This window comes from Mobula birostris, chromosome 10 (assembly GCF_030028105.1).
Source record: "Mobula birostris isolate sMobBir1 chromosome 10, sMobBir1.hap1, whole genome shotgun sequence".
NCBI lineage: Eukaryota > Metazoa > Chordata > Chondrichthyes > Myliobatiformes > Myliobatidae > Mobula > Mobula birostris.
In genome coordinates, this window is record NC_092379.1 from 92,141,252 (window position 1) to 92,166,484 (window position 25,233).

Below are 25,233 nucleotides of genomic sequence, written 5' to 3' on the forward strand. Positions count from 1 at the left end.
CTGGTCCTCCTTGGTGACAGGAGTCATACATTTACCAGTGGTATGTCTGCTGGGTGACTGCCATATATTTTGTAGATGGTACACACTCCAGCCAATGTGTACTGGTGCTGGGGGGAATAATGTTTTGGGATGGTGGTTGGGTTGCTGATGAAGTCCACCGCTTTCGCCTGGTTGGTGTCTTGCTTGTTGTAGACCGACTATCTATACAGGTGAAGAATATCCCACCATTCTTCTGATATTTTCCTTTATGGTATTTATCTGACGGTCCTAGTTGAGTTCCTGCTCGATGGTGAATGGGTTTGAAAACTGTGCAAGCCTCAATGAACCTCCCCTCTTCGGATCTAAGAATGGAAGGAAAGTCATTGATGAATTTGCTGAAGATAGTTGAGACCTGGATGGTGCCCTAAGGTACTACTAAACAGAATTCATAGGGTTGGTTTGATTTACTTTTAACAACAACAGCCATCTATCATTTTGCAGACTGAAACTCCAACAACTGGAATTTTTCCATTTGATACCCACTGACTCTTACTTTACCATAGCTCCCTGATGCCTCATCTGGTAACTGCTGCTTTGATGTCAAGAAACATCACTCTCATAATACCACCGTTATTCAGCTCTTAGATCCATGATATGACCAAGACTAATCCTGGCAGAAGGGGTAGCAGTAAACAGGTTATTGATGAGTAAGTGCCACTCAGCAGCAATGCCACCTGATTGGACTGGATTTGTCCTGCATTTCTTCAAATGGCAGGTGCTGTAAGTATGACATTATTCTTCAGAGTTACATTCTCCAAAGAAAACTAATTGTTAGTTTGGGTCAGACTGTGGAAGGATATGACAACCTTCAGTGGGGTTTTAAGTATCCTGGAAGCATTGCGCCCTTTAAATGGGAAGTAAATGAAGATGGCAGTATATTATACCTCTTGATTTCAGCGGCTGTTCAATGACATCATTTTCTAGAAATTTCAACACAGGTAAAAATGTAGACAGGCAACCTGGATGCCTGTTGTCAACTGCACAGATCATAAACATAAGCGCATGATCCAGTAGTGTGATTGGTGCAATGTGGCCTGGAAATGTTAGCTAACATGATCTATGCTGGATACATTTAATTCTACATCATGTGCTGTTTAAAACAGCACTACACTACTCCAGTTCTGAGCACTTAAGCCCTAAGCAACATTAATAATCCTTTGAATTAACGTTATCTACAGAATTTTTCCCACCCTGATTTATTTCTCGGAATTTCCAAATGCATAAATTTGAAGTGAATCATTTGAACTCTGATTCTCATATATCCTGCCAAAAGGTGGATTTGAATAACTCACACTTACATTTAGTAATAGCAGCACGTATATTACATAACCATACAGTTCGCACAACGTGTCTGGTGAATGTGATTTTGCTTCTCCCTGTGGACCTCAAAAGTTATTTCACATCATTTTTGCATTAATTGTATTGATCTGGGCTGAGAGATACACAACTGGCTTTTAGACTGCCCTTGTAGTCTGAATGGAGTCACAACTAAATGCAAATATTTATTTTTTTTCATAGAGATATTTTTGCATGTGTGAGAGTGAATCCAGTAGAGCTGGAGCTCTGTGTAGATCTCAGGTTTCAAGACGTCTCGTTACATAGAACATAGAATAGTACAGCACAGTACAGGCCCTTTGGCCCACAATGTTGTCCAACCCTTAAACCCTGCCTCCCATATAACCCCCCACTTTAAATTCCTCCATATACTGTTCCTGTCTAGTAGTCTCTTAAATTTCACTAGTGTATCTGCCTCTACCACTGACTCAGGCAGTGCATTCCATGCACCAACCACTCTCTGAGTAAAAAACCTTCCTCTAATATCCCCCTTGAACTTCCCACCCCTTACCTTAAAGCCATGTCCTCTTGTATTGAGCAGTGGTGCCCTGGGGAAGAGGCGCTGGCTGTCCACTCTATCTATTCCTTTAATATATCTTGTATACCTCTATCATGTCTCCTCCCATCCTCCAAAGAGTAAAGCCCTAGCTCCCTTAATCTCTGATCATAATGCATACTCTCTAAACCAGGCAGCATCCTCGAAAATCTCCTCTGTACCCTTTCCAATGCTTCCACATCTTTCCTATAGTGAGGCGACCAGAACTGGACACAGTACTCCAAGTGTGGCCTAACCAGGGTTTTATAGAGCTGTATCATTACCTCGCAACTCTTAAACTCTATCCCTCGACTTATGAAAGCTAACACCCCGTAAGCTTTCTTAACTACCCTATCTACCTGTGAGGCAACTTTTGAGGCAACTTTCAGGGATCTGTGGACATGTACCCCCAGATCCCTCTGCTCCTCCACACTACCAAGTATCCTGCCATTTACTTTATACTCTGCTTTGGAGTTTGTCCTTCCAAAGTGTACCACCTCACACTCCTCCGGGTTGAACTCCATCTGCCACTTCTCAGCCCACTTCTGCATCCTATCAATGTCTCTCTGCAATCTTCGACAATCCTCTACATTATCCACAACACCACCAACCTTTGTGTCATCTGCAAACTTGCCAACCCACCCTTCTACCTCCACATCCAGGTCGTTAATAAAAATCACAAAAAGTAGAGGTCCCAGAACCAATCCTTGTGGAACACCACTAGTCACAACCCTCCAATCCAAATGTACTCCCTCCACCACAACCCTCTGCTTTCTGCAGGCAAGCCAATTCTGAATCCACCTGGCCAAACTTCCCTGGATCCCATGCCTTCTGACTTTCTGAATAAGCCTACCGTGTGGAACCTTGTCAAATGCCTTACTAAAATCCATGTAGATCACGTCCACTGCACTACCCTCATCTATATGCCTGGTCACCTCCTCAAAGAACTCTAACAGGTTTGTTAGACACGATCTGCCCTTCACAAAGCCATGCTGACTGTCCCTGATCAGACCATGATTCTCTAAATGCCCATAGATCCTATCTCTAAGAATCTTTTCCAACAGCTTTCCCACCACAGACATAGGGCTCACTGGTCTATAATTACCCGGACTATCCCTACTACATTTTTTCAACATGGGGACAACATTCGCCTCCCTCCAATCCTCTGGTACCATTCCCGTGGACAATGAGGACATAAAGATCCTAGCCAGAGGCTCAGCAATCTCTTCCCTTGCCTTGTGGAGCAGCCTGGGGAATATTCCGTCAGGCCCCTGGGACTCATCTGTCCTAATGTATTTTAACAACTCCAACACCTCCTCTCCCTTAATATCAACATGCTCCAGAACATCAACCTCACTCATATTATCCTCACCGTCATCAAGTTCCCTCTCATTGGTGAATACCGAAGAGAAGTATTGAGGACCTTGTTGAAATGTGAAGAAGCTGCAAAGTACACCTACCTCAAATTCAGTGATGACACAGTAGAATTGTTATGTCACCAGACTAGAGACCTGGTCCCATTCCTGGTTTGGTCCCATCCCATCCTTTGCAGAATTTGTTCATTCTCCCTGTGACTGCATGGGTTTCCTGGGGATGCTCCAGTTTTCTCACACCTTCCAAAGGTGTGCTGGTTGATAGGTTAATTGGCCACTGCAAATTTCTCCTGGTGTGTAGGTGAGGGGTAGAATTTGGAGCAAGTTGATAAGAATATGGGAAGATAAAGAGAAGTGTGATAGATACCTGACATGAGCTCAGTGGGCAGAAGGACTTTATCCATCCTGTTTCCCTCCAGGACTCAATGAGATTTATAAAGCTGCTCATATTAGCACCAAGCAAATATTTCCTGGAGTGAAATGCAACGCTGAGAAATTCCAGCTTATTCCATGTCACCATGGAAACTCAACCAGGCATTTTTCAGCACAAGTCACACTTGTGTATTTGATGTGAAATGCCTTTTCCCAGCAATCCCAGAGAAATGTGAATGTTAGGGAAATTAGTTTGCATTGTTCCAAGGACAGACTACTGACACTCATTTTTAGGTCAATGACAGGGCTGCTCCAGACTGGGACCCCACGAATCTTTTGGCACTTAGCCCACAGAGCACCCAACCATCCTCCCTCGGTCTCCACACCGCTGACTGACAGAGATCTCTGCAGACCCTTCTCTAACTCAGGCAGTATTCCCATTTATGACCTGAGTTTTCTGATCTCAACACATTCTGGCCAACATTTGCTGATCCCTAGAGACACAAGTGATTACGGATGCTTGAACCTGGAGCAACTTGAAGGTGTTTGGTGGAAAGTATAAGGGAGAATGTCAGAGGCAGGTTTTTTGCATAGAGTGTGGGTGCAGGGAACATGCTGCCAGGGGTGGTGGCAGAGACAGGTACATTAGAGGCATTTAAGACTCTCTTAGGCACATAGATGAAAAAATGTGGGAGGAAGGGTAAGATTGATCTTGGAGTAGGTCAAAGGGCCAGCATAACATCATGGGCTGAAGGATCTGCACTGTGCCATACTGTTCTACGTATGTCCTAATCCCAGGAAAATCTTTTCACTCTTAATTTGTATTTATGTTTTTAAATCCCTAGTATCCTCTGCTTAATCCCATTTTACCTTTAATGTCACTTTCAGAAAAAGCATTCTGAACATTACCTTGGGAGAGATAGGCACACCTGATTCACAATGTCTAGCAAGTGATCAACAACCTGAAGAGAGAAAGCACTTGATAAAGTTGACCCCAAATGATTGTCCTAGATTTCAATACTCCATAACAGGTGGAAGGAGGTCAGCAGGGGTGACATGGGATTTAAAAACCCAATAAAGGAGAGTCCCAACAAGGAGAGGTACATTTCTAGGATACAATTTCATGTGAGAGTGTGCCTTCAAGAGGTGGGACACTCATTTAACTTTGGCTCACCAGGTGGAACAATTTAACTGCTGCAGTGCAGTATCTCAGCTTTTGAGAATCCACGCAGCCGTACTCAAGAGGAACATTACACAGACCTTCAGGGAAACCTTCAGTCTTTCTGGAGCACTCCTGTCGGTGGAGTGACTTGGAGATCACTGGCCTGGTCTCTTTCCAATCTCCAGATGGTTGTTGAAATGTGTCCCTCACTGCACTAAGCTGCAAGTGGAATCTCCTGCTTGCTTTGTTCACGGCAGCCCTGACCATTCAGGGTGTAGCTCCTGTGAGATGTTTCAGTGCAACCAGATGACTGAATGGTGAGGAGAACAACATGCAACTGATCAATGCCTCAGCCTGTCCCAAAGCCTCTGGCACAGTTTAGGATTCGTGGGGTGGTGGGGGAGTGACTTTGGTAAACATTGCCCCCTGCATTGTCTATGTTCTTCCTGTGACCTTATGGACCAATCTCTAATTCCCTCCCATATCCCAAAGACAGGCTGACTAATAGGATAGTCATAGTCATAGTCATACTTTATTGATCCCAGGGGAAATTGGTTTTTGTTACAGTTGCACCATAAATAATAAATAGTAATAAAACCATAAATAGTTAAATAGTAATATGTAAATTATGCCAGGAAATAAGTCCAGGACCAGCCTATTGGCTCAGGGTGTCTGACCCTCCAAGGGAGGAGTTGTGAAGTTTGATGGCCACAGGTAGGAATGACTTCCTATGACGCTTTGTGTTGCATCTCGGTGGAATGAGTCTCTGGCTGAATGTACTCCTGTGCCCACCCAGTACATTATGTAGTGGATGGGAGACATTGACCAAGATGACATGCAACTTAGACAGCATCCTCTTTTCAGACACCACCGTCAGAGAGTCCAGTTCCATCCCCACAACATCACTGGCCTCAATCCCCACAACATAGGTGAGCATCTTAAACTGCTCTTACTGTGTAGATGAGTAGTATCTGGGAGGAGTGGGTGAGAATATGGGGAGAGTGGATTAAATTTGGAAATTTAGTGCTGACCTGGACTCAATGGGCCAAAATAATCTCATGTCATAAGGAGATTTAAACATACTGTAAGTGTTTGTTTAAAATGTCAGTCCACGTGGCAGTATTTTAGCCAATCAATAAAACCCCTGCTTTTAATATTCTTGTAAGGCTGCAAACTCCCAGGGGAGCCTTTGGCAAACATTCATCTGGCTGATCCAGCCAGTTCTCAGAACCTCTCTGTCTTCCCACCTCTCTGCTTCGTATTCACTGCTTTTCCTATTATTCCTAAGATTCCTTACTTGGCTCAGAATCAACTTTTTAACTGATTACACTTCTCTAAATTACCGTGGCATATTTTACTACATTAGTAACGTCACATACAGGCATGCTGTTATATTAAACAAATTGGAGACATGCTGTGACACAGCAAATGATACATCATCAGCTGGTTGAAGTAAAATTGAAGCAAGGAATCCTCTTTTTTCCCATGTTGATTTAGTTACAAAGTAGTCAATTGTTCTTTTTTCATTCATAATGTATGTTAATCAGTGGAGCCTTAGGTTAAAAAGGCCCTGTTTAACAACATGTAAATAAACCAGGCTTTGTTTGGTCAATAGTGGATACAGGAATGTGTAGTAAATCTATCCAACTTTCTAAAAGTACCTTTTATTTCTTTTCCATTGATAAAGTTCTGCTTTTCCTCTCTCTGACAAGCAATTCAGCAACTCAGAAATCATGAAGGATTCAACTTAAAACATTGTTAACCAAGTTTGGGAAGCTTTTCTAGTTTCTTTTTTAACATTGTTATCCCAGGAGTAGCCATTATTGAGCACTCCTGGGCCAAAAGAAAACTCTTCACAGAATAAACTGGGACCGGGACCTCAAGACCTCATCCCACCCTGACTGGCGGAGGCCCATGATAGAGAATACCACAATTGCACATCCTCACCTCCATCTTGGTAGTAGACCACCCAGTCAGCCTTTTGTCTTGTGCAGCCAGACTTCTCTGCCCACCAAGCTCCTGGCATTGCACGTGAGAATACTCAATGCCTTTTTGGCCTCTAGTGCCAAGGTGGCTGCAGGATTGAGCTGTGTACATACATCTATTGATGCTTCTGGACACATCTTCAGTGATGTTCCTGGAATAATCGGCTGTTTTGGGTCTTTCAACATCATACAACCTCCTCCAGGTGACCCAGCCGGGGCTGATCAGACCCCAGCTTGTGTCCAGATGGCTAGCTACTTATGACTCCATGGCTCCCCTCTTTTGAGCCACAGCCATCTTGAGGCCCTCTCTGCTGCATCGATGGTACTGTGGATGACTCTCCTCTTCCTCTCTCCCTCGATGCCCAAAATGCTGAAGGCCCTAACTAAAGAACGGGCTATGAATCCCCTACAAGCAGCCTCCACTGGGAGACACCTCGCTCTCCATCCAGCCTGCTGACAGTTGCTGACCAGTCCTGCGTACTTGGAGAGCTTCCTTTCAAAGGCCTCCTCCAAGCTATCTTCCCATGGGACTGTCAGCTCCAGCAGCACCACTTGCTTAGTAGACTCAGACACTAGGACAATGTCTGGTCGCAGGGTGGTGGCTGCAATATGGTTGGGGAACTTCAGCTGCCCTTCGAGGTCCACCAACAGCTGCCAGTCCCTTGCAGAGGTCAGAATGCTGCAGATGTTCTTTTGGCAGGTATTGGCTGCTCCCCAGCTCTGACAAAGGCAATGGTCTGCTTGGATGGTCGGGACCGCTTCGCCCACTCAACTCCTGCGCTGACGGCTTCAGCGATGGTCTTCAGGACCTGATCATGCCTCCACCTGTACCGTCCCTCACCAAGTGCCCTTGCACAGCCGCTGAGGATGTGCTCCAGGGTTCCTCGCTTGGAGCACAGTGGGCACACAGATGACTCTGCCTTGCCCCATGTGTGCAGGTTTGATGGGCTTGGAAGCACATCGTACACTGCCTGGATGAGAAATTGGATGTGGTGTGGTTCGGCTTTCCAAAGATCAGCCCAGGCCACTTTCCTCTCAACCGCATTCTCCCATCTTGTCCAAGCTCCCTGTTGCTTCATTCCCACCGCCTTGCAGGCTCTCATCTCCTCCGCTACTGCTCTCACCTCCTCCTGAACTAGACGATGCCTTTCCTTCCCTCTGGTGTCCATTTGGGGAGTTGGAAAGGATCCTAGCCCAGCTCGGCCTTGTGTGACCACTCCCACCAGCCTCCTGTGACGCAGCCTCGCCTCTGCCTCCTGAACAGCTTCCTCTGCCCTCCACTTCCTGCCATTACTTACCTGGATCCCTGCTCTAGCCACCTTCGGGTCACTTGAGTCCCTATACTGTAGCACTTCTCTGGCTCTTGTTACCTTGAATTCTTCCTCCAAGGATCTGAAGGGCAGTTGCAGTTTGTTGTGGTGTCCATAGAGTACGATGCTGCTCAGGCTCTTTGGCAGCCCCAGCCATCTCCTGAGGTGGTTGCTAACCCTCCTCTCTAGGGTTTCGACTGTCAAGATCGGAACTGCATAGACGAGGAGGGGCCACAGGATTCTGGGCAGAACGCCATGCTGATACACCCAGGCTTTAAACTTCCCAGGTAGGCCAGACTTGTCCACAGATTTCAGCCAGCCATCCAACTCGGTGCAGGGTGCCTGAATGGATGTTGTGTCCCCTAAAGAGCTGCCAAAAACTTTGCCTAAGCTCTTGACTGGCTTTTACGTGATGGTTGGGATGGCTGTGCCTGCGATGCTGAACCGGAACTTGTTCTCCACCTTCCCTTTCCTCAGCACCGTCGATCTTGATTTGGCAGGTTTGAAACGCATCCGGGCCCACTCCATCAGCTTTTCGAGCCCCTGCAGAATCCTCCGGCAGCCTGGGACTGATTCTGTGGTGACTGTGAGGTCATCCATGAATGCCCCGATAGGTGGTTGCCGCTGAGCGGAATTCATTCTGGGCCCTCTGCACTCTGGTTCAGCAGACTTAGTGAGCATGTTCATGGCTAGGGAGAACAGTGTCACTGAGATAGTGCACCCTGTGATGATGCCGACCTCCACCTTGTGCCAGGTTGATGTAATTGCTCCTGAAGAGACCCTCATCCTGAAGTTGCTGTAATAATCAGCGATAAGGTCTCTGATTCTGCTGGGGACGTGATACTTGGTCAGTGTGAGCTGCACCAGCTTTTGCGGAATGGAGCCATATACATTTGCCAGGTCGAGCCACAGCACTGACAGGTTGCCCTTGTTCTCTCTGGCCTCCCTGATGAGCTGTGTCACCACACTGATGTGCTCCAGACAGCCCGGCATCCCTGAAATGCCACCCTTCTGGACTGATGTATCAATATAGGTGTTCTTTGCTAGGTAGGTGCACAACCAGTTGGAAACTGCACTGAAGAAGATCTTCGCCTCAACACACAGCAGGGAGATGATGCGAAACTGATCTATCTGGGTGGCATTTTCCTCCTTTGGGATCCACACCCCTTCAGCCACTCTCCACTGTTCTGGGATCTTCCCCCTTCTCCAGAAGATTCTCAGGATCTTCCACAGACGCAGCAGGAGTTTGGGGCAATTCTTGTACACTTTGTATGAGGTGTTGCTTGGTCCTGGAGCCGAGCTTGCCCTTGCTTTGCGGACGATCTCTCTGACTTCCTTTAGTTGCAGCTCTGACATGTCGAACTGCACATCCGGTTCAGATGGGTCTATTAGGATGTCGCACTCTCCCAACTCCTGCTCTTTTTCAGGATCATTATATATCTTCTTCAGATGTTGGTCTATGTCTTCCTGCAAACAGGCCAGTTTCCCACTGCGCTTCTCCCCCAGCAACTCCTTGGTGAACTTGAAGGGGTTGGCGATAAAGGCAGCACGTTTTCCGGCCCTTTCACAACACCGCCTCCAATGCCACTCTGCCCGGCGGAGGACCCTGATCTTCTTTCGTAGTATGCATATCAGCTGGGCCAAGCCAATGCGCTCTTCTTCTCCTGCCTCCTTGTATTGGGACTTCAGCGCTTTCATCTCCTGCCTGATGTTGTGGATCCTCAATGCTCTTTGGTTCTTCGAGTAAGATGTTTTGGAGCCTTCCTTCTCCTCTTCTCCAAACCGTTCAGCTGTGATACTGACAATAATTGTTGTCATGGCTTGCAGCTTCCTATCAACCCCTCTCTTCACTGTTACCTCCAGAATTTGGTTAACATCTTCATCAAACTGCTTCCACAGTGCAGTCATGTTAGCTGCAGGCCATTTGATCCGCCTCCTGTTAGACTTCATGTTCGAGGCATTAGTTTTCAACACTTGGAGGTTCCGGGCACTATGGGGTGACTCTGGGCCTGGCCCCTCCTTCGTCTCACCAGGTTGGACACCTGCGCGTTGTGCTGCTCCTACTCCCGCCAAACACTTCATCCTCGCTTGGTGGATCTTCAAGCCACGATCGTTCTTGCAGATTTTGCCACATGCACACTGCTTCCTCATCGTCGTTTGTTCATTGCCTGGGTCTGATGTCGTTGTGTCCATCCGACTGGGGTGCTCATCTCCCCCCCTCTCAGGCACCCCTGGGGGTATCTTTTCCTTAGATTCTTTATGGCTTTTGCGGGGGTCCTCCTCTCAGAGGACGCAGATTCGGTTGCCAGCCCGTTCTGCCCTGGTTGCTGTCTCTCCGGGCTGTCACTGCCTCCCCAGTCATCACCACTCTTTCTTGTTAGTCACTGATTAACTCAATGGTTGCTGTGGAATTTTTTTAGAGACTGAATTGAGCTTCATTTTTTTACCTCAGTGAGACCACAAACTGCTGGACTACTGGACAATCTTCTTCTGCTCGGTATCTCATCTAAAGCCTCTTTATATTTTTCGATCTCTAATTTATTCTTCCTCAGTACTTCAATACCATTGAACTCCTCATCTTCCTCTTCTCTTCCCTATAAACTCTAAGCTCTTGAAGCTCCTCTAGCTTCAACTAATTAATGCATTACTTTTTCCTTAATGTGCACCTTTATTAGTGAGTCAAAAATCAGAATTGCAATGGACCATTCAGTTTCCATTTATGCACTGATTATTATTTTATGTGCTCCCCTTTCAAGTCAGTGCAGATTTCAGTACTTGTAATTGGCTTCCTGGTTACTATATTGCTTATCATGGAAGATATTTTCCTTTCATTAATCACAGGGTAGAAATATGAGACCAAGTTACTTCAAACTTGCTATGTGCACTTTAGCGTTTTGACATGATTTTTAAGCATCAATACCAAAAAGTCATTGGGAACTAGATTTTTTTCCTTCTCATGACAGTCCTGGCTAATTGCACTTAAATGTTAAACTACATATGAGTTGCTCAGCTTCAATCGTCATCCCCAACATGGTGGTGATGTGTGAAAAAGGATTCACAACAGCACCAGCAAGATGGACAACATTGGGGGCCAAGAGAAAGCATTGGTGATAGAATGGACGCATAAGAGCTTGAAAATATTATAGCACCAATCTACCCAAGGCAGATATTTCTTACAATATCAGTTTCTATAATCCTGCAGAGTCTCTATCACAACAACTGAAAATGTAAGCCAATATGTACTTTGGAGAAATATATGGAATGGTTTCAAACTCAGCTGTACTAATGAAGATAACACAACTTGTATGCAGAGTTCAATTGAGTTTGCTCTGATGTTGCAGATTTCTGTTTGTGCTGTGGTCTTTGTTTTTAACATAACAAATATAAATGCTGGATTATTTGCATCAATCAGCAAGATTAACTTAGAGATGAACTTTGTTCCTGAGTGATGTAATGTACTGATTAGTGAAAGCACAGTTTTGCTTCCCAATCAACTCCTTTCGTGAAGCAGGAAACAACCATCCCCAGTGCTCCTGTGTTAGGACGAGCCCTCTGCTAGAATTGTTCATTGTTCCTAGTTAACAATCGCATGTATGTGGACAAAGGGTGAAGGTGGATGAAACTCAAATGATATTGCTTGGCCACAGTCCTCAGCTCCTATGTTTAATTCCCCATCAATATTGGTTGTCTAGAAGCATACTTGAAGATGCGGAGAGTCCAGCATTGGAGAGTTGCTCAGGCCTGTTGACCACCATCAGTTGAATTCCTATGATGTTTTATAGAAGGGGGTGGAGTGAAAGATATGGGATCTTCTGGTTTAGAGTAAACTTAATTTCTTTTATCTCAGTCTCTGCCAAAAGAAAAATGCTGACTTGCAGTTCATTTAGTGCATATTTCAGATATCAAAGGTCTGATTGTGCTGTGGTTGCATCTTGCATTTTTGTAAGCCTAACTAAAATGCTAATCATTTTTATCAGGCAGCTAAATTATCAAGTTTAATGTGAACTTTGCTACTTAGAATTAAAATGCGCTGACCCATGAATTCTTACAATAATTTAACTCGGCTGTGTTCTATGAACCTTGTACTGCTAAGATGGACCTCCTTAACCATTGGTTAGTTTCTCAAAAGTAATTTTGTAGTCAGCAGCTACTAAGGTATTTACAACAGTGAGATAAGGGCCTAGATGTGGAGTCAGCAACTGGATGTGTACTTAGCACAGTTCCAGCTCAATAACACTCAAGGCAGGGGACTTCTGCAGTTCCTAGCAGCTCCTATTGCATGTTTAAGCATAATAATCAATATTGTGTAACGGAGAAAGCACTGCAGAATATCTGTTTCACATTCAGGGAGGAGACAGAATTTTGTTCAGTTTCATAATTGTGTTGTGTCGCCTGCCTCCTGTTAATTTTCATTTTTGTAGGATTCCTTTCCATTGCTATGCTTTAGTGTACAACAGCTAAAGCAAATTAAAACCTACATAAATGCCCGTGGTCAAGGCCACTGCCTCATTTTCTGTAAATTATCCATCTGCTTGTCTAACTTGCTGCCTTGGATGAGCAGAAATTAAAATGTTAGGATCCTTGTTACTTAGTCAACAACTCCATTTGTGTCCCAGGGACTGCCTAAAGCCATTATGCTCTCCTAGCCATAAACAAGAGAAAAGCAGTTGCTGGAAATCCGAACAACACACACAAAATGCTGGAGGAACTCAGCAGGCCGGGCAGCATCTAGGAAAAGAGTACAGTCGACGTTTTGGGCCGAGACTCCTCTCCTAATGGTTACTGGTAGCCCTTTGATTTCTCATTCTAAAGACCATCATGAGAATGACCAGGATGTACAGGACAATAGTCAGTATTCCCTCATTCATGCAAATTCGTAGGAAGAGAGGGGAGAGGGAAGCCAGGTGGACCATTTATTCAGGTTAAGGTGACCTCTGTTAATACTGAGCATTTTCATCCACCCAGCTGATCCAGGAGTATGAGAAGCAGGAGTAAGTGAGGATTATTTACACTATTAATGATTTCCATTAAATAGACTGTGTGATGCCATTCATTTCAATTAAGCCCGAGGACTCTGCGTGTTGAAGCAGAGTTTCCCTTCCTTCCTGCTGGCAGAGTGCTGACATGGTAGATCGCTATTTAATATTGCAGTAAACCTTGATCAACACACGCAAAATGCTGGAGGAACTCAGCAGGTCAGGCAGCAATTATGGAAGTGAATAAACAGTCAGTGTTTTGGGCCAAGATTGAAAGGTTCAGCAAGTATTATTTTGCAATGCCGTCATATCCATGTAGGATGACAGCCACAAAGTTGGAGTCAGCAATGTTACAGAATAAATTAACCTCTAACTTATGTTTCTTCACTGAAATTACAAAATTGGAATGTTGAAAATAATCTTGACAATTGGTAAAGTGATTTTTTTTCTAATTGAGCTATTACCATCAATATCATTTTAGTAAGCTTTTTTAATTATTATCAAATATAGTATACCCATATCAACTTCCCTACAAGGTTTTAAACCTCATTTTCTAATTGGCAAATTGTTTATTTTATAGAAACCAACAGAGCATGACTATTGCAATTGATTTTCTAGGCCTATCCCATCAAGACTTATTCCTCTTTCCTAGAAGTACTAAAATGCAGGAATAAGCAATCTCCAATCAAATATTCTGTTTTCTGTACCTCAGCTCCGTTTATCAGACTTTAATACCTGCCCCTGATGCTCAGCCTAACACAAATCTGCTGAGCTGAGTCTTGAAATTTGCAATTGACTTTTGACAGAGATGGTTCCAAATCCCAATACTCTTGTGTGTCTGTGTCCAAATCTCTAAGTTACATGTTCGAAGATTGTAGTACCTTGGTACAAATTCCACCTCTAGAGAAATTTATGTCCAAAACCTGCAAATAAACTTGTTCAGACCACCCTGAATCCACTTTCCTTTACAAGTCACTGGACAACACAAATTGCATTCAAGGCAGAAGTATAATATGTCAGTTTAACACCATAGCTGGGCACTGACAGTCAAAGCCTGTGAGGAAACACAGACTAGTGCATGCAGCAAACTACCATACAAGAGACTGCTTGAAAACAATTGCATGAAAGCTGCCATCTTTCTAACCATGAATCAAAATAACAATGTACTGAATCCACATAGAGCTTTAATTCACAATGTTGCTGGCGGGGGGGGGGGGGCGGATTTTTAACCATTTCATTTTAAAGAAAACTGTGTTCTGTGTTAAGTACATAAGTAGTTAAATGTTTTGCCTCTTGTACTGTTATCCACTAGGTTGCCGTAGTAAGGTCAGATTAAGCTGTACGTGAAGTTGCTTGGAATTCATTGCTGCGAGGTGTCCCATTGTACATTTTGATTCATCAGTGGATTGTTGTATGGCTACCAAAGCCTTATTTCCAACAATATCAGAGGAAGAGGAGCAGCTGTTGAAATGTCAGTGTGAGGCACTTGACGTATGTGTGAAAACCCAACAAAATGATGTTATTTTAATGAATGACATCTTTTTGGCTCTTTTCAGTGGTTTGAGAAGATCAACATTACAATGGCCTCAAACATCAGCCACATTCTGAGTAACGGAATACACAATAAAGAGGTTTCTTCATTTCACTGAAGACTTTATAATCACAAATCATGAGTGGTTTACCTGACAGTACCTGGTATTTTTGATTGTTTAGTCTGCACAGTTTCTTAAGTTTGGGGTTTCACACGCTCCTCGGAATTAGTTGATCACAGACAGAGGCAGCAGGTGGGACATGAAAACTGAGTTTAGTACACTTAGTTTAAGAGGGAATTAATCCAAGGACAGGGGCTAATTTTAACCCAACCCATGAATAGAAAGACTGATGAGGTCGCATTTGCTGAATGTTTACCCCTTGTCCCATTCTATTTCAATGAAATGCAAAATCAAGTAATATGTGAAGTGGACGGCCGATCCAATTCCCAAAACTTTCAGGGAAGCAGATTCGGTCAAGATTACTGCCACAGCTTCTGCTCCAGTCTCAGCTCAATGACGGTCACTCTAAAGTGAATGAAAGAATAGACTCAGCTGAAGACACTCACGGAAGTGAAAATGCCTACTGGCACTTTCTGTGCAGACTTACACAAGGGGAAGAGGCATGCAATCGGCTGGTGGGGGGGGGGGGTGTTGAGGGGGCAGTCTGAGCCCAAATGATATCCAAGGGGAAGTCTGCTTTCAGGAGAAGAACAATGTGGTGAAGAATGAATGAGCATCACATGTGGTGGGTTCATGGGGAAGGGTTTATGCTGACCTCACTGCAACAGAGTAGATGGTTCTTTAGCTGCTGAAACCATTCTGTGTCTCTTCTCAGGAACCTGGGAAGGCTTACTATCTAAAGAGAATTGGTGCAGTACCTGTTTTGAACCCAGAGACTGCATTTACTGACCTTTTGATGCAGGCTGCCAGACTGTCATGTAAACCACAGGCAACAAACCAAATCCAAATTGAAGTATTCTTACACCCCAATGGAATTTAACTGTGATCAGCTTGTGATGTTACTGAGACACAAACTCAGAGAAGAAACTCAAATCGAACTTTACAGTGGCGGCTTGATAATCAGACCTTTTTAAAAGGATGATGGCTCATGATGACCAAGAAAAGCAAGCTCTTCCCTCTGACAAACACAAAACTCCAAAAGACACAAAATTTTGATTGAAATATTTCAATTATTTGCACTAGCAAATGAAAATGGAATTTTTCACAACTTCTAAAATACCCATTTATTTATTGGGGAAATGAACAGCCTAGCATATAACTCATCTCTAAGACTGGACAGCTCCTCGTTCAGACAAAGCTGGTTCATCCCAGATTAGGGGCAGCTACCATACTTCAAATGGCCTCGGAGCCTCTTGGGTAGTATTGGAAGTAATTGGGTGGTTTGTGATTGGGAGGTAAAATGGAGTGTAGAATCAGTTATTGATTGAACCCTACTACCTACTGATGGAGTCTGGGATTATTTTCAGTCTTGTCAACTCTTCCCAGATGTAGTAACCTGCTGACAACACATGAAACATTGCTACATTAACATTCACAAAATAGTCCTATCAAACATCAAGAAACTATAAAGAAGAAAGAAAAAGAGAGTTTTGTAAAAATTAATCATCTGGTATCTGTAGAAAGAAGCTATAACATCTCTTCATCAGAATATTCATCTTAAACCCAAAACTCATTGTGGTTGTTCACTGAATGTCATACTGCATTTCAGTGGCTTCATTCACGGATGGTCAGAGTAACAAGTCACCCTGTATTTAACAAGATCATGATAATCTGCATGAAGCTCTGATTTTGATGACTGCCCTAGATGATGGACTGATGGCCTGGGAGAGTATTGGGAGTTGTAATACTGTCCTTGACACTCTAAGTCAACTTAATGGGACATTTGTTAAATCAACTTTGTGTGACACTTTAAAAATCTAACAGAATACAGGGGAATTTACTCTTGGAATAAATTTTACCAAAATCCGTATTGTGCTGGTCTAAAGTGGAATCGGAGGTGACTACTTCCTGAAGATACAGTGATACCCTATATATGAAGCTACATGTGAAATTTTGGCTGTAATATGCAACACTACTGCTTTATTACATGCTATTTGCAGTATTTTATACAACATATTAAATACAATCTTAGGATGTTTTGACATGTGCCTGATATTAAAAACAAAAGCTTCATTTTATTGATATTCAGTTATCTATTATAACAGTGGATATATTTATTAACGTTGCTGTAATGTAGAAGACAAATGAATGTCACATGAATATACACAATTTCTCTACTAACATCCTCGACATTTATTCTGAAGTTTGATGTTTCTTGCATTGGTTCCATTTTGATAAGAAATAGCTATGTCTTATCTGTTAATAACCTTGTCATCCTATACATGTGTCTGCTAATACTCCATTCAACTGTATAAATAAGTGTAAGGAATTGATGCATCCAGGTAACAACTTGAGCTAAAAATATGTAACTGTCCAAAACACATTCAGAGAGAGGAACTGTACACATGAGAAAGAAATATCTTGTTATGTTTCATTTGCATTTCTCCAGGAAGAATGAACTGCCTATTTTAGGGTGCTGAATTTGACTTCATAACTTTCCTCTTTGGGAGAAAAAAAAAGGTACCTCTGCCACGTGAGAGCCTAGTTCCATTGTTACTTTTGTCTAACTAATTTATGTCTTGTTCTCAGGGACATATGCTGACATGCCCTGGTACTGCCCAGGAAGTCTACAGCAATGGCAGTGCCAACTCTTCCCCTTACATGAATGGCAACAGTAAAGAACATGAGGCCCAGAACATGAAGAAAATCCAAATGGTCACATTCCAGAAAAGTACAAATGAACCTTTGGTATGTCAGCTTTCTTGGAAGAAAATTATATATGCTGCTCTTGCAAAAATACTTCAAAATCTTACCTACTCTTTTATGCAGAATTAAAAAAAGACTCCTTTAATAGTAACTCTGCTCTCGGATTTTGTCCAAAGCTATTGTGGAGGAATTCCTGCTCAGCAGCTGTTTCCAACTCTTTTCCCTTCATCATGGAATGCATAATGTTCTGTTCGACCAAGAGCTGAGCTTTCCAATTTACTTCCCATATTAAACTGGTTATTTATCTCTGGCACTACAGCTTTATTTTCTACAGATTTTATCTCTTCTTCACAGCTGCTACAAATTACATCTACTCTTCAACCACTCCAAATGTCTGCTGCTTTGCTGGCTGAAATTCTTCCCTCCACACAAAATATTTACTTCTTGCAAATCACAATTCTGAGATTGTGAAAGGTATTTTATGTGAGTGAGTTCTACTTTATTAACTCTGACTCGTTCAGAACAAGACACCCATTTTCTATCCCGCTGTCCCTCTTCTTGGAAACCTCCAATGGATGGCCACAACCCAGCTCCTCAATTTGAAATCCTTGCTCTTCCCTTCAATCCTCCTATGGACCATGGCATCATAACCTTCATAAACGTCTCTAGAGCCCAATTTAACTTTGCTCTCATTCAGTTCTCTCCTCTCTTAGCTTTGCTGTTAGTGGCAAAACTTTCACAATCCTATGCAGATACTTTGGAATTTCCTCTTTAAATTCCTTTATTTTACTACAACTCCCAGATGTTCCTAAAATGTACTCCCCTTTCATGGCCCCATTCCTTACTCATTCCAACTGTGGTTCAGTTTAAGACAGGGGCCCCCAACCTCTTTTGCACTGCGGATCGGTTTACCGGTTTAATATTGACAATATTCTTGTGGACCGGCTGACCTTGGGGAGGTAGGGTTGCCAACAGACAAGAGTAGCAGTCAAATATGTTGTGTCTACCCCGAGAAAGACTACGATGACCATGAAGCCTTACGCGGGCACCTGTGCGCATGCGTGTACGTGCCGATTTTTTTCCTACAAATCGTTTTTGCCGATTCTGTTCGGGGGGGGGTGTTAATCACGACCGGAATATAGGTGATAAGTGGCTAATACACTCAATTTCGTTTCTAAAAGGGTTTATCTAACAAATCTAATATTAAACACACAGCGCACATTTTCCTCGCATGAATATAGTGATAAGTCAATTATCAGGGAGGACAGGGGAGCTTGAAGTAAGTGTTGAATGAACTTCCAGTAGAAGTGGTAGAGGCAGGTTCGATATTATCATTTAAAGAAAAATTGGATAGGTATATGGACAGGAAAGGAATGGAGGGTTATGGGCTGAGTGCAGGTTGGTGGGACTAGGTGAGAGTAACGTTTGGCACGGACTAGAAGGGCCGAGATGGCCTGTTTCTGTGCTGTAATTGTTATATGATTATACAAGTCACTTAGAAGTCAATAGCATCATAACATTTTAGGTAACGTTTGGATATTAAACACACAGCACATATTTTCCCCGAATGAATATATAAAATCATTGCAACACACCAATATCGCTGAATCAGTGGGAGTCCTAGGCTTGTTTCCCAGCAACAAGACGGTCTCATCGAGGAGTGATGGGAGACAACGATACTCGAAGGGGGTTCCTTATGTCCAGTCTATTCCGCAATTTAGTTTTCGTAGTATTCATTGCAGAGATATGTTGGAAATGAAAGCAACGTTTTCAGTGCTTTCGTGGCTATCACAGGATGTTTAGCCTTGACTTTGATCCAGAATGCGGCAGAGATGTTATGTCAAACATACTTTTCAGCCCACCGTCATTTGCAAGCTCGAAGAGTTGATCTTCTTCCCGTGCTGACATGGATGACGTGTGGATAATGACCTCACGTGCATTCAAGCTCAACAGTGGGCATGACAGGGAATGAGGAAAGGTTTCCTCGCGGCCCGGTAGCACTTGCTTTGCGGACCGGTACCGGTCTGCAGCCTGGTGGTTGGGGACCGCTGGTTTAAGATACTCAATTGTGCTATGATAAATGGAATTGTTGTTAAGATGTTCAATAAAAGATGGAGGTTAGTAGACTCAGTGAGCACGTATAAAGAATATGATGATTAGGCAGACCACGTCATCAGCATAGGTAACATTGATCTGACATCATTACTGTTAACTAGCAGCTTATCCCTTCAATCAGTGCCTCCTCCTGAAGAGTAATAATGGAAGAGGAAGTGAGGAGGCAAGTTAAACACTTTGCCAGACGTTACTAAAGAAGTTGCGTGCAATAGCAGTAACACAACCTTAATTCATCACAGTCACACTGCCCCATACCACCCATTCCCCCCAGTTTCTTCACTAAACATCATTTGCTTGGCCTCAAACCATAAATAAGTCATCACAAACTCTAAACAAATTTATAAATAAATCATATTAAAAAACTGAAAAACATCAGCAAATCAGCCTCAGCATTCCTGTTCAGTTTCATCCCATGGCTTATAGCTTGGCTGGTGAAAGATAGCCGCCTTTCAGTACAGGGGAGTGCAGGTCACCTTGAAGACGGGGCCTTGGCAGCACTGAGACCAGAAGGCACCACCTTACCACCTTCTAGTGGACAGCGGTGGTTCAGTCTGACTGACTTTGGACATTCTCAGAGTGGCAGTTGTGAGAATTTGAACTCTATCTTCCTGAAAGAGGTTCATCATTTGCATTCCACAAAGCCTGGTCGTTACTCTGGCTGAAGACAGTGAGGGTGGAATCATGAACCAGCACATCTTCCTCATTGCTATCCTGATTGCAGTCAATTACTCTCACCTGATATGGAAAAGGATGTGGAAAATGGGGAATTATACTGCGGGGACCTATGCCAATTATGGCTTGTAAATCAAAAGTGTGTGTAGTTTGAAAGGGTGGTGAGAGAGGAAGGCTGGGAATGAGCATACAATCATCTATTTTTCCAAAATAAGTTATAAACAAAAACTTTACAAATGCATAAAGTTATTAGCTATGAAAAAACTTCCTTAGTTCCTGTCCACAACATACTTTTTCCTGTCTCATTCCACTAGTGCAGTGCTGCTGCATGGCGGCAGCTTAGCAGGTGGTAGAGTTGCAGCCCTGTGATTGGCTACAACGGTACCAAAGGCCATCCTGGTAATAGCAACAGTGTCTCCTCCCATTGGCTTCAAATAATAGGTCAACTCTCACCCCCTCCAGGTAGATTCCTGCTGACCCCACTTATGCCCACAGAATGGCCCAGCCCAGAACTCTTCACACTTCCCCTATATCCATTACAACCCTTCCGGCAACGTGGCATGGAGGGTAATGTACGGATGCAGAGGAGCACAGCTACTCGCAAGCACATGCGCACAGAGAATTACGCAGTATGAATGAGTATGTGCAGTTACTTGGTCATCTGCACATATGCATCAACACTGAAACATGCACATGCAAAACCAGTCTTCAGTTTGGTACAAAATATTATCTCTAATCTACATTTTGAAGAGAGTTTGCAGATTTCTGGATGGAGATATAGTTAATTCCATTTTTTTTAACCTACAGGGAATTACTTTGAAACTGAATGACAAGGGGCGCTGTGTCATTGGAAGGATTCTACACGGAGGGATGATTCATAGACAAGGTGTGAAATCCTCAGAGTTTCTGTCATCCTAGTTATATGCTCACCACATCAGAGAGACTTAATTGAAACGAAAGTTTTTCAAAATTCATTCTTTTCCCCACCACCAACCTTTCTTCCACTCTCTTTGTTAATTCCATGAGCACACAGCATATGAGCATATGAAAGAGAAGCAGGTGGACCATTTAATAAGATAATAACCGTTCTGATTAAACATCCACTCCACGCTTCATTTCCACCAATAGTAGTCTCTCATCTTTGCTTATCAAGTACTGAGCTAATTCTGCTTCCATTCTACTTCTGCTGTCCTTTGAGGAAAGGCTCACAACTCTCTGAGAGCTGTGAGTTTCATTCCATCTTTGTCTGAAGTAGGTGATCCTTATTGTTGCAGAGTGACCCCTGGTTCTATGTTGTCCCACAACAGAAAATATCCTTTCAACATTTAGACCTACTGTATTGTGTGGGCCCTGTATGATTCAATCTAGTCATGCCTCACTCTTCTAAACTGCAGCTGACCTAAACCAGTTTCCCTTTTACTGAGTGTTCCATCTTCATGGTGGATCACGACACTGAGTATATCTGATATTTACCCCACAAGTGAGACAGCAAACCCTTGGTTCAATTTTTCCCTGATCCAGAGGAAGCAAAAGATCAAATGTTACATCCTATAGGTAAAGACTACTGAAACTAAGCTTTTTTGCAAAAGTTTCATGTATTCATTTTAAAAATGGTCTTTAGGATCATTACAGTTCACTTGCTGACTAAATACACTTGCTAAATCACTTAACAATAATTCCATCAGTGAACTGCATCAAGATGCCACTGTCGGGTAGGTTTCTGCCAATTAACTCAATACTAACTTCCATTAGGTGATTGGACAAGTATGTGAACAGGGAAAGTATGCAAGGTTACGAGGAAAGAGTGGGGAATATTGATTAATTCAATTGATCTATAGGTACAATAGCCTTGGGATTGTGTAGAATTACGATTATTGCAATTTTGTGGTGGAGAAAAGGTGAATGTGAAGGTGCAGACTGGAAACCCCAGATTACAGATATTTTAGAAATAAAAATATGCATTTTCTGAAGTTTTGATATATTGGGTAAATAATGCTGCGATTGGCATGTCCCGTGCTAGCAGCCACTTTAACATCCTTTAATACCAGTTTTAGATCTCTCTCAAATCTGGATTTAATCCTCATCCGTTGTGGTGAGAGAGAGTGTTCACCAGCAGATGGGCATGTTACTGAATATAACTCAGCACTTTTTAAATTGATAGGAAGCCTGTCTTAGGGAAGTCTGGTTTTGCCACCGACCCTATCCCAATAGCAGGAAGATGCAGAACCTGTCTTGAAGATTGTGTTCACTTCTACATTGTTGAAGTGATAGCACCCGCTTTACATCACAGTGAACACTGAAATCTGCTCACCTCCTGCAGTGACAGGAAAGTCCAGGCATCACTAGCTTGCTCTAATCTCATATTTCCATGGCCCAGTGATACTCAAATTGTGTTTTCTGATTTACAGGCACACTGCACGTTGGTGATGAAATTCTTGAAATAAATGGCAAAAGTGCACTAAATCAAACAGTGGAAGAACTGCAGTCACAGCTGGTAAGTACTGAGCTCACAAGTAAATTTTCCTCGTGTTGTGCACAGATGAGTGAAATTCTCTTTTATCTTTTTAGCCTAATAGTCAGGGGTGAGATGAACTTGGGCAACAGACACAAAATGCTGAAGGAAGTTAGCAGGCCAGGCAACACCTATAGAAAGAGCATAGTTGACGTTCCGGGCCGAGACCCTTCATCAGGAATTTGGGCAATATTGACTAATTTTCTAGAGGACCTAGACTCTCAGTATCTTATCAGCAGAAGACACAACATGGCAAAACGTAGCCTCTCTGACCTTGAGTGACATCACCTATAGGACAATGTAACCCACTCAAGTGGCACCTCATCATTTACCCCTAGTGTTCATTCCCTACACCACTGGTACATAGAGTCTGTAGCGTGTGCTGCTTACAAAATGAACTGCTGTTACTCCATCACAAGAAGGACGAGGATAATAGACTTGTCCTGTTAGTGATAGTGCAAAGATAGGGACCTGAATAATGGAATCTACCTGGATAAAAACTCCTGCATTACAACATGGGATTTGCAAATGATTCCAACTTCACGGCCTGGATTCATGAAACATTTGGTAATGCATTGTCAACATATCATGCAAACATGATGTATCTGCTTTCGGGGGAAAAGCAGCTTTATGTGTTCAGTTTAAGAGGAGCAATCACTTGATGACATTTTTCTGTTTATATTGCAGAAGGAAATGATGGGAACTGTCACCTTACAGGTTCAATCCAGCTACCATTGCAACCCTCTGTCTTTTGAGGTGAGTTCGTAATATGCCAACCTTAAAACCTAACCTATAATCCCCAAGTTAACCATACCAAAATGGATCCATCTACGAAGATCTTATCATCAGTTGGGAATTGTTGATGTCCCTTTGGTGAACATCAGATTTGATTATTCCTTTTTGTTGAATTAGTTGGTCTTAAAGGAACGGGGAAGGGGCCACAGGATCTGGTTTAAGTCATTATTCTCTGTTGACAGCGTCAATGCATTGTTAGTCAGCCCAGCTCAAAGAAGACATAAGTGATAGCTGTTAGAGTAAGCTGTCCCAGTTAATCAATGCTTTCAAGAATAGCTAACTCTAGATATTTTTCAAAAAGAATTAGGCCACTACTTCTTTGTCCAGCCATTAGGCAAATGTATGTAAGCAAAGTAGACAGTTACCTTCTGTTGGTCTGTATCATTCCTCAGGCTTATTGGAAGCAGAGATAAAATTGCAATGATGCAGTACTTATAAGGCATAAGATATAGGAGCAGAATTAGGCCATCTGGCCCATAGAGTCTGCTCAGCCATTCAATCATGGCTGATTTATTATCCCTCTCAACCCCATTCTCTTGTATTCTCCCCATAATCCTTAATGCCTTTACTAATCAAGAACCTATCAAACTCTGCTTTAAATATATCCAATAGCCTGGGTTCCATAGCCATCCATGGAAATGAATTCCACAGATTCACCACCTTCGGTCTAAAGAAATTCCTCCTCATCTCTGTTCTAAAGGAATGTCCTTATATCCTGAGGCTGTGCCCCCAGACCTAGACTCTTCTACTCTTGGAAACATCCTCTCCACAAGCACCCTATCTAGGCCCCTCAGTATTCAGTAGATTTCAATGAGATTCCTTCCTCACTCTTCTAAACTCCCATGAGTACATGCCCAGAGCCATCAGATGCTCCTCATATATTAACCCTTTCATTCCCAGGATCATTCTTGTGAACCTCCTCTTGACCCTCCCCAATGCCAGCACATCTGTTCTCAGATAAGGGTCTCGAAACAGCTGACAATAATCCAGGAGTTCTCTGACCAATGCCTTATAAAAACTCAGCATTACATCCTTCAATATGTCACTCAAGAGGTTACTCTCTACACCTAAAATAAATCGTGATTGTTAGTGAATGGTTTGCAAATGTAGGGCACCCTCACTGAGCCTAATATTTCAGTAAGTCAGCTTGTACGTTCATCTGAGGTACATCTAGGCCATATCATCAGATAAATGATTCAGAAGGAACCAGGTTTGCTAATTTATTTGCTGTAAGCTATGTAAACAATATCACTCTCGTCCTTGCGCAAGAGTGACAAAATACCATAGAAACCAAGAAAAGTATTGACATCTTCTTGGTCTATAAAGTTTCACTATAACACCTTGTAACACAATCATCATCTAACCCCACTTAACTATGTAAGAAAAGGCAACATATAGGTGGTTAATTTATTGCTGAACTGAAAGTTTCTCACGGATTTTTGCTTCACAGGATGTTTGCTTGAATGAGCCACCACTTAAGTAATATCATCTTAAATCCCTTTCTCACTTTCTCCCCACTTCACCCTATTGGACTCCAGACCTCATTGATAAAGCTGTATATACATATTGCTTTTAAATTTCCATGGGTTCTATTAAAGTAGATTTAAGCCTTGACCGAGTCCTGTTAAGTATCCATTTTCAATGTTTAGAATAACCCTTTTACCAGCTTACAATTATGTGTGCTACATTTTGTT

At 42.9% G+C, this 25,233-nt stretch overlaps 1 protein-coding gene across 2 annotated transcripts in view; it reads left to right on the forward strand.

The window, feature by feature from the left end:
- The window catches only part of mpp1 (MAGUK p55 scaffold protein 1), a 72,638-nt gene that overhangs the window by 23,313 nt on the left and 24,092 nt on the right, over window positions 1-25,233 (forward strand). For both annotated transcript variants that reach the window (XM_072270593.1, XM_072270592.1), the window contains 4 exons: window positions 17,329-17,487; window positions 21,040-21,118; window positions 22,641-22,726; window positions 23,432-23,500. In XM_072270593.1, coding sequence (XP_072126694.1) covers window positions 17,329-17,487; window positions 21,040-21,118; window positions 22,641-22,726; window positions 23,432-23,500 — 393 coding nt within the window. The remainder of the gene's footprint in view (window positions 1-17,328; window positions 17,488-21,039; window positions 21,119-22,640; window positions 22,727-23,431; window positions 23,501-25,233) is intronic.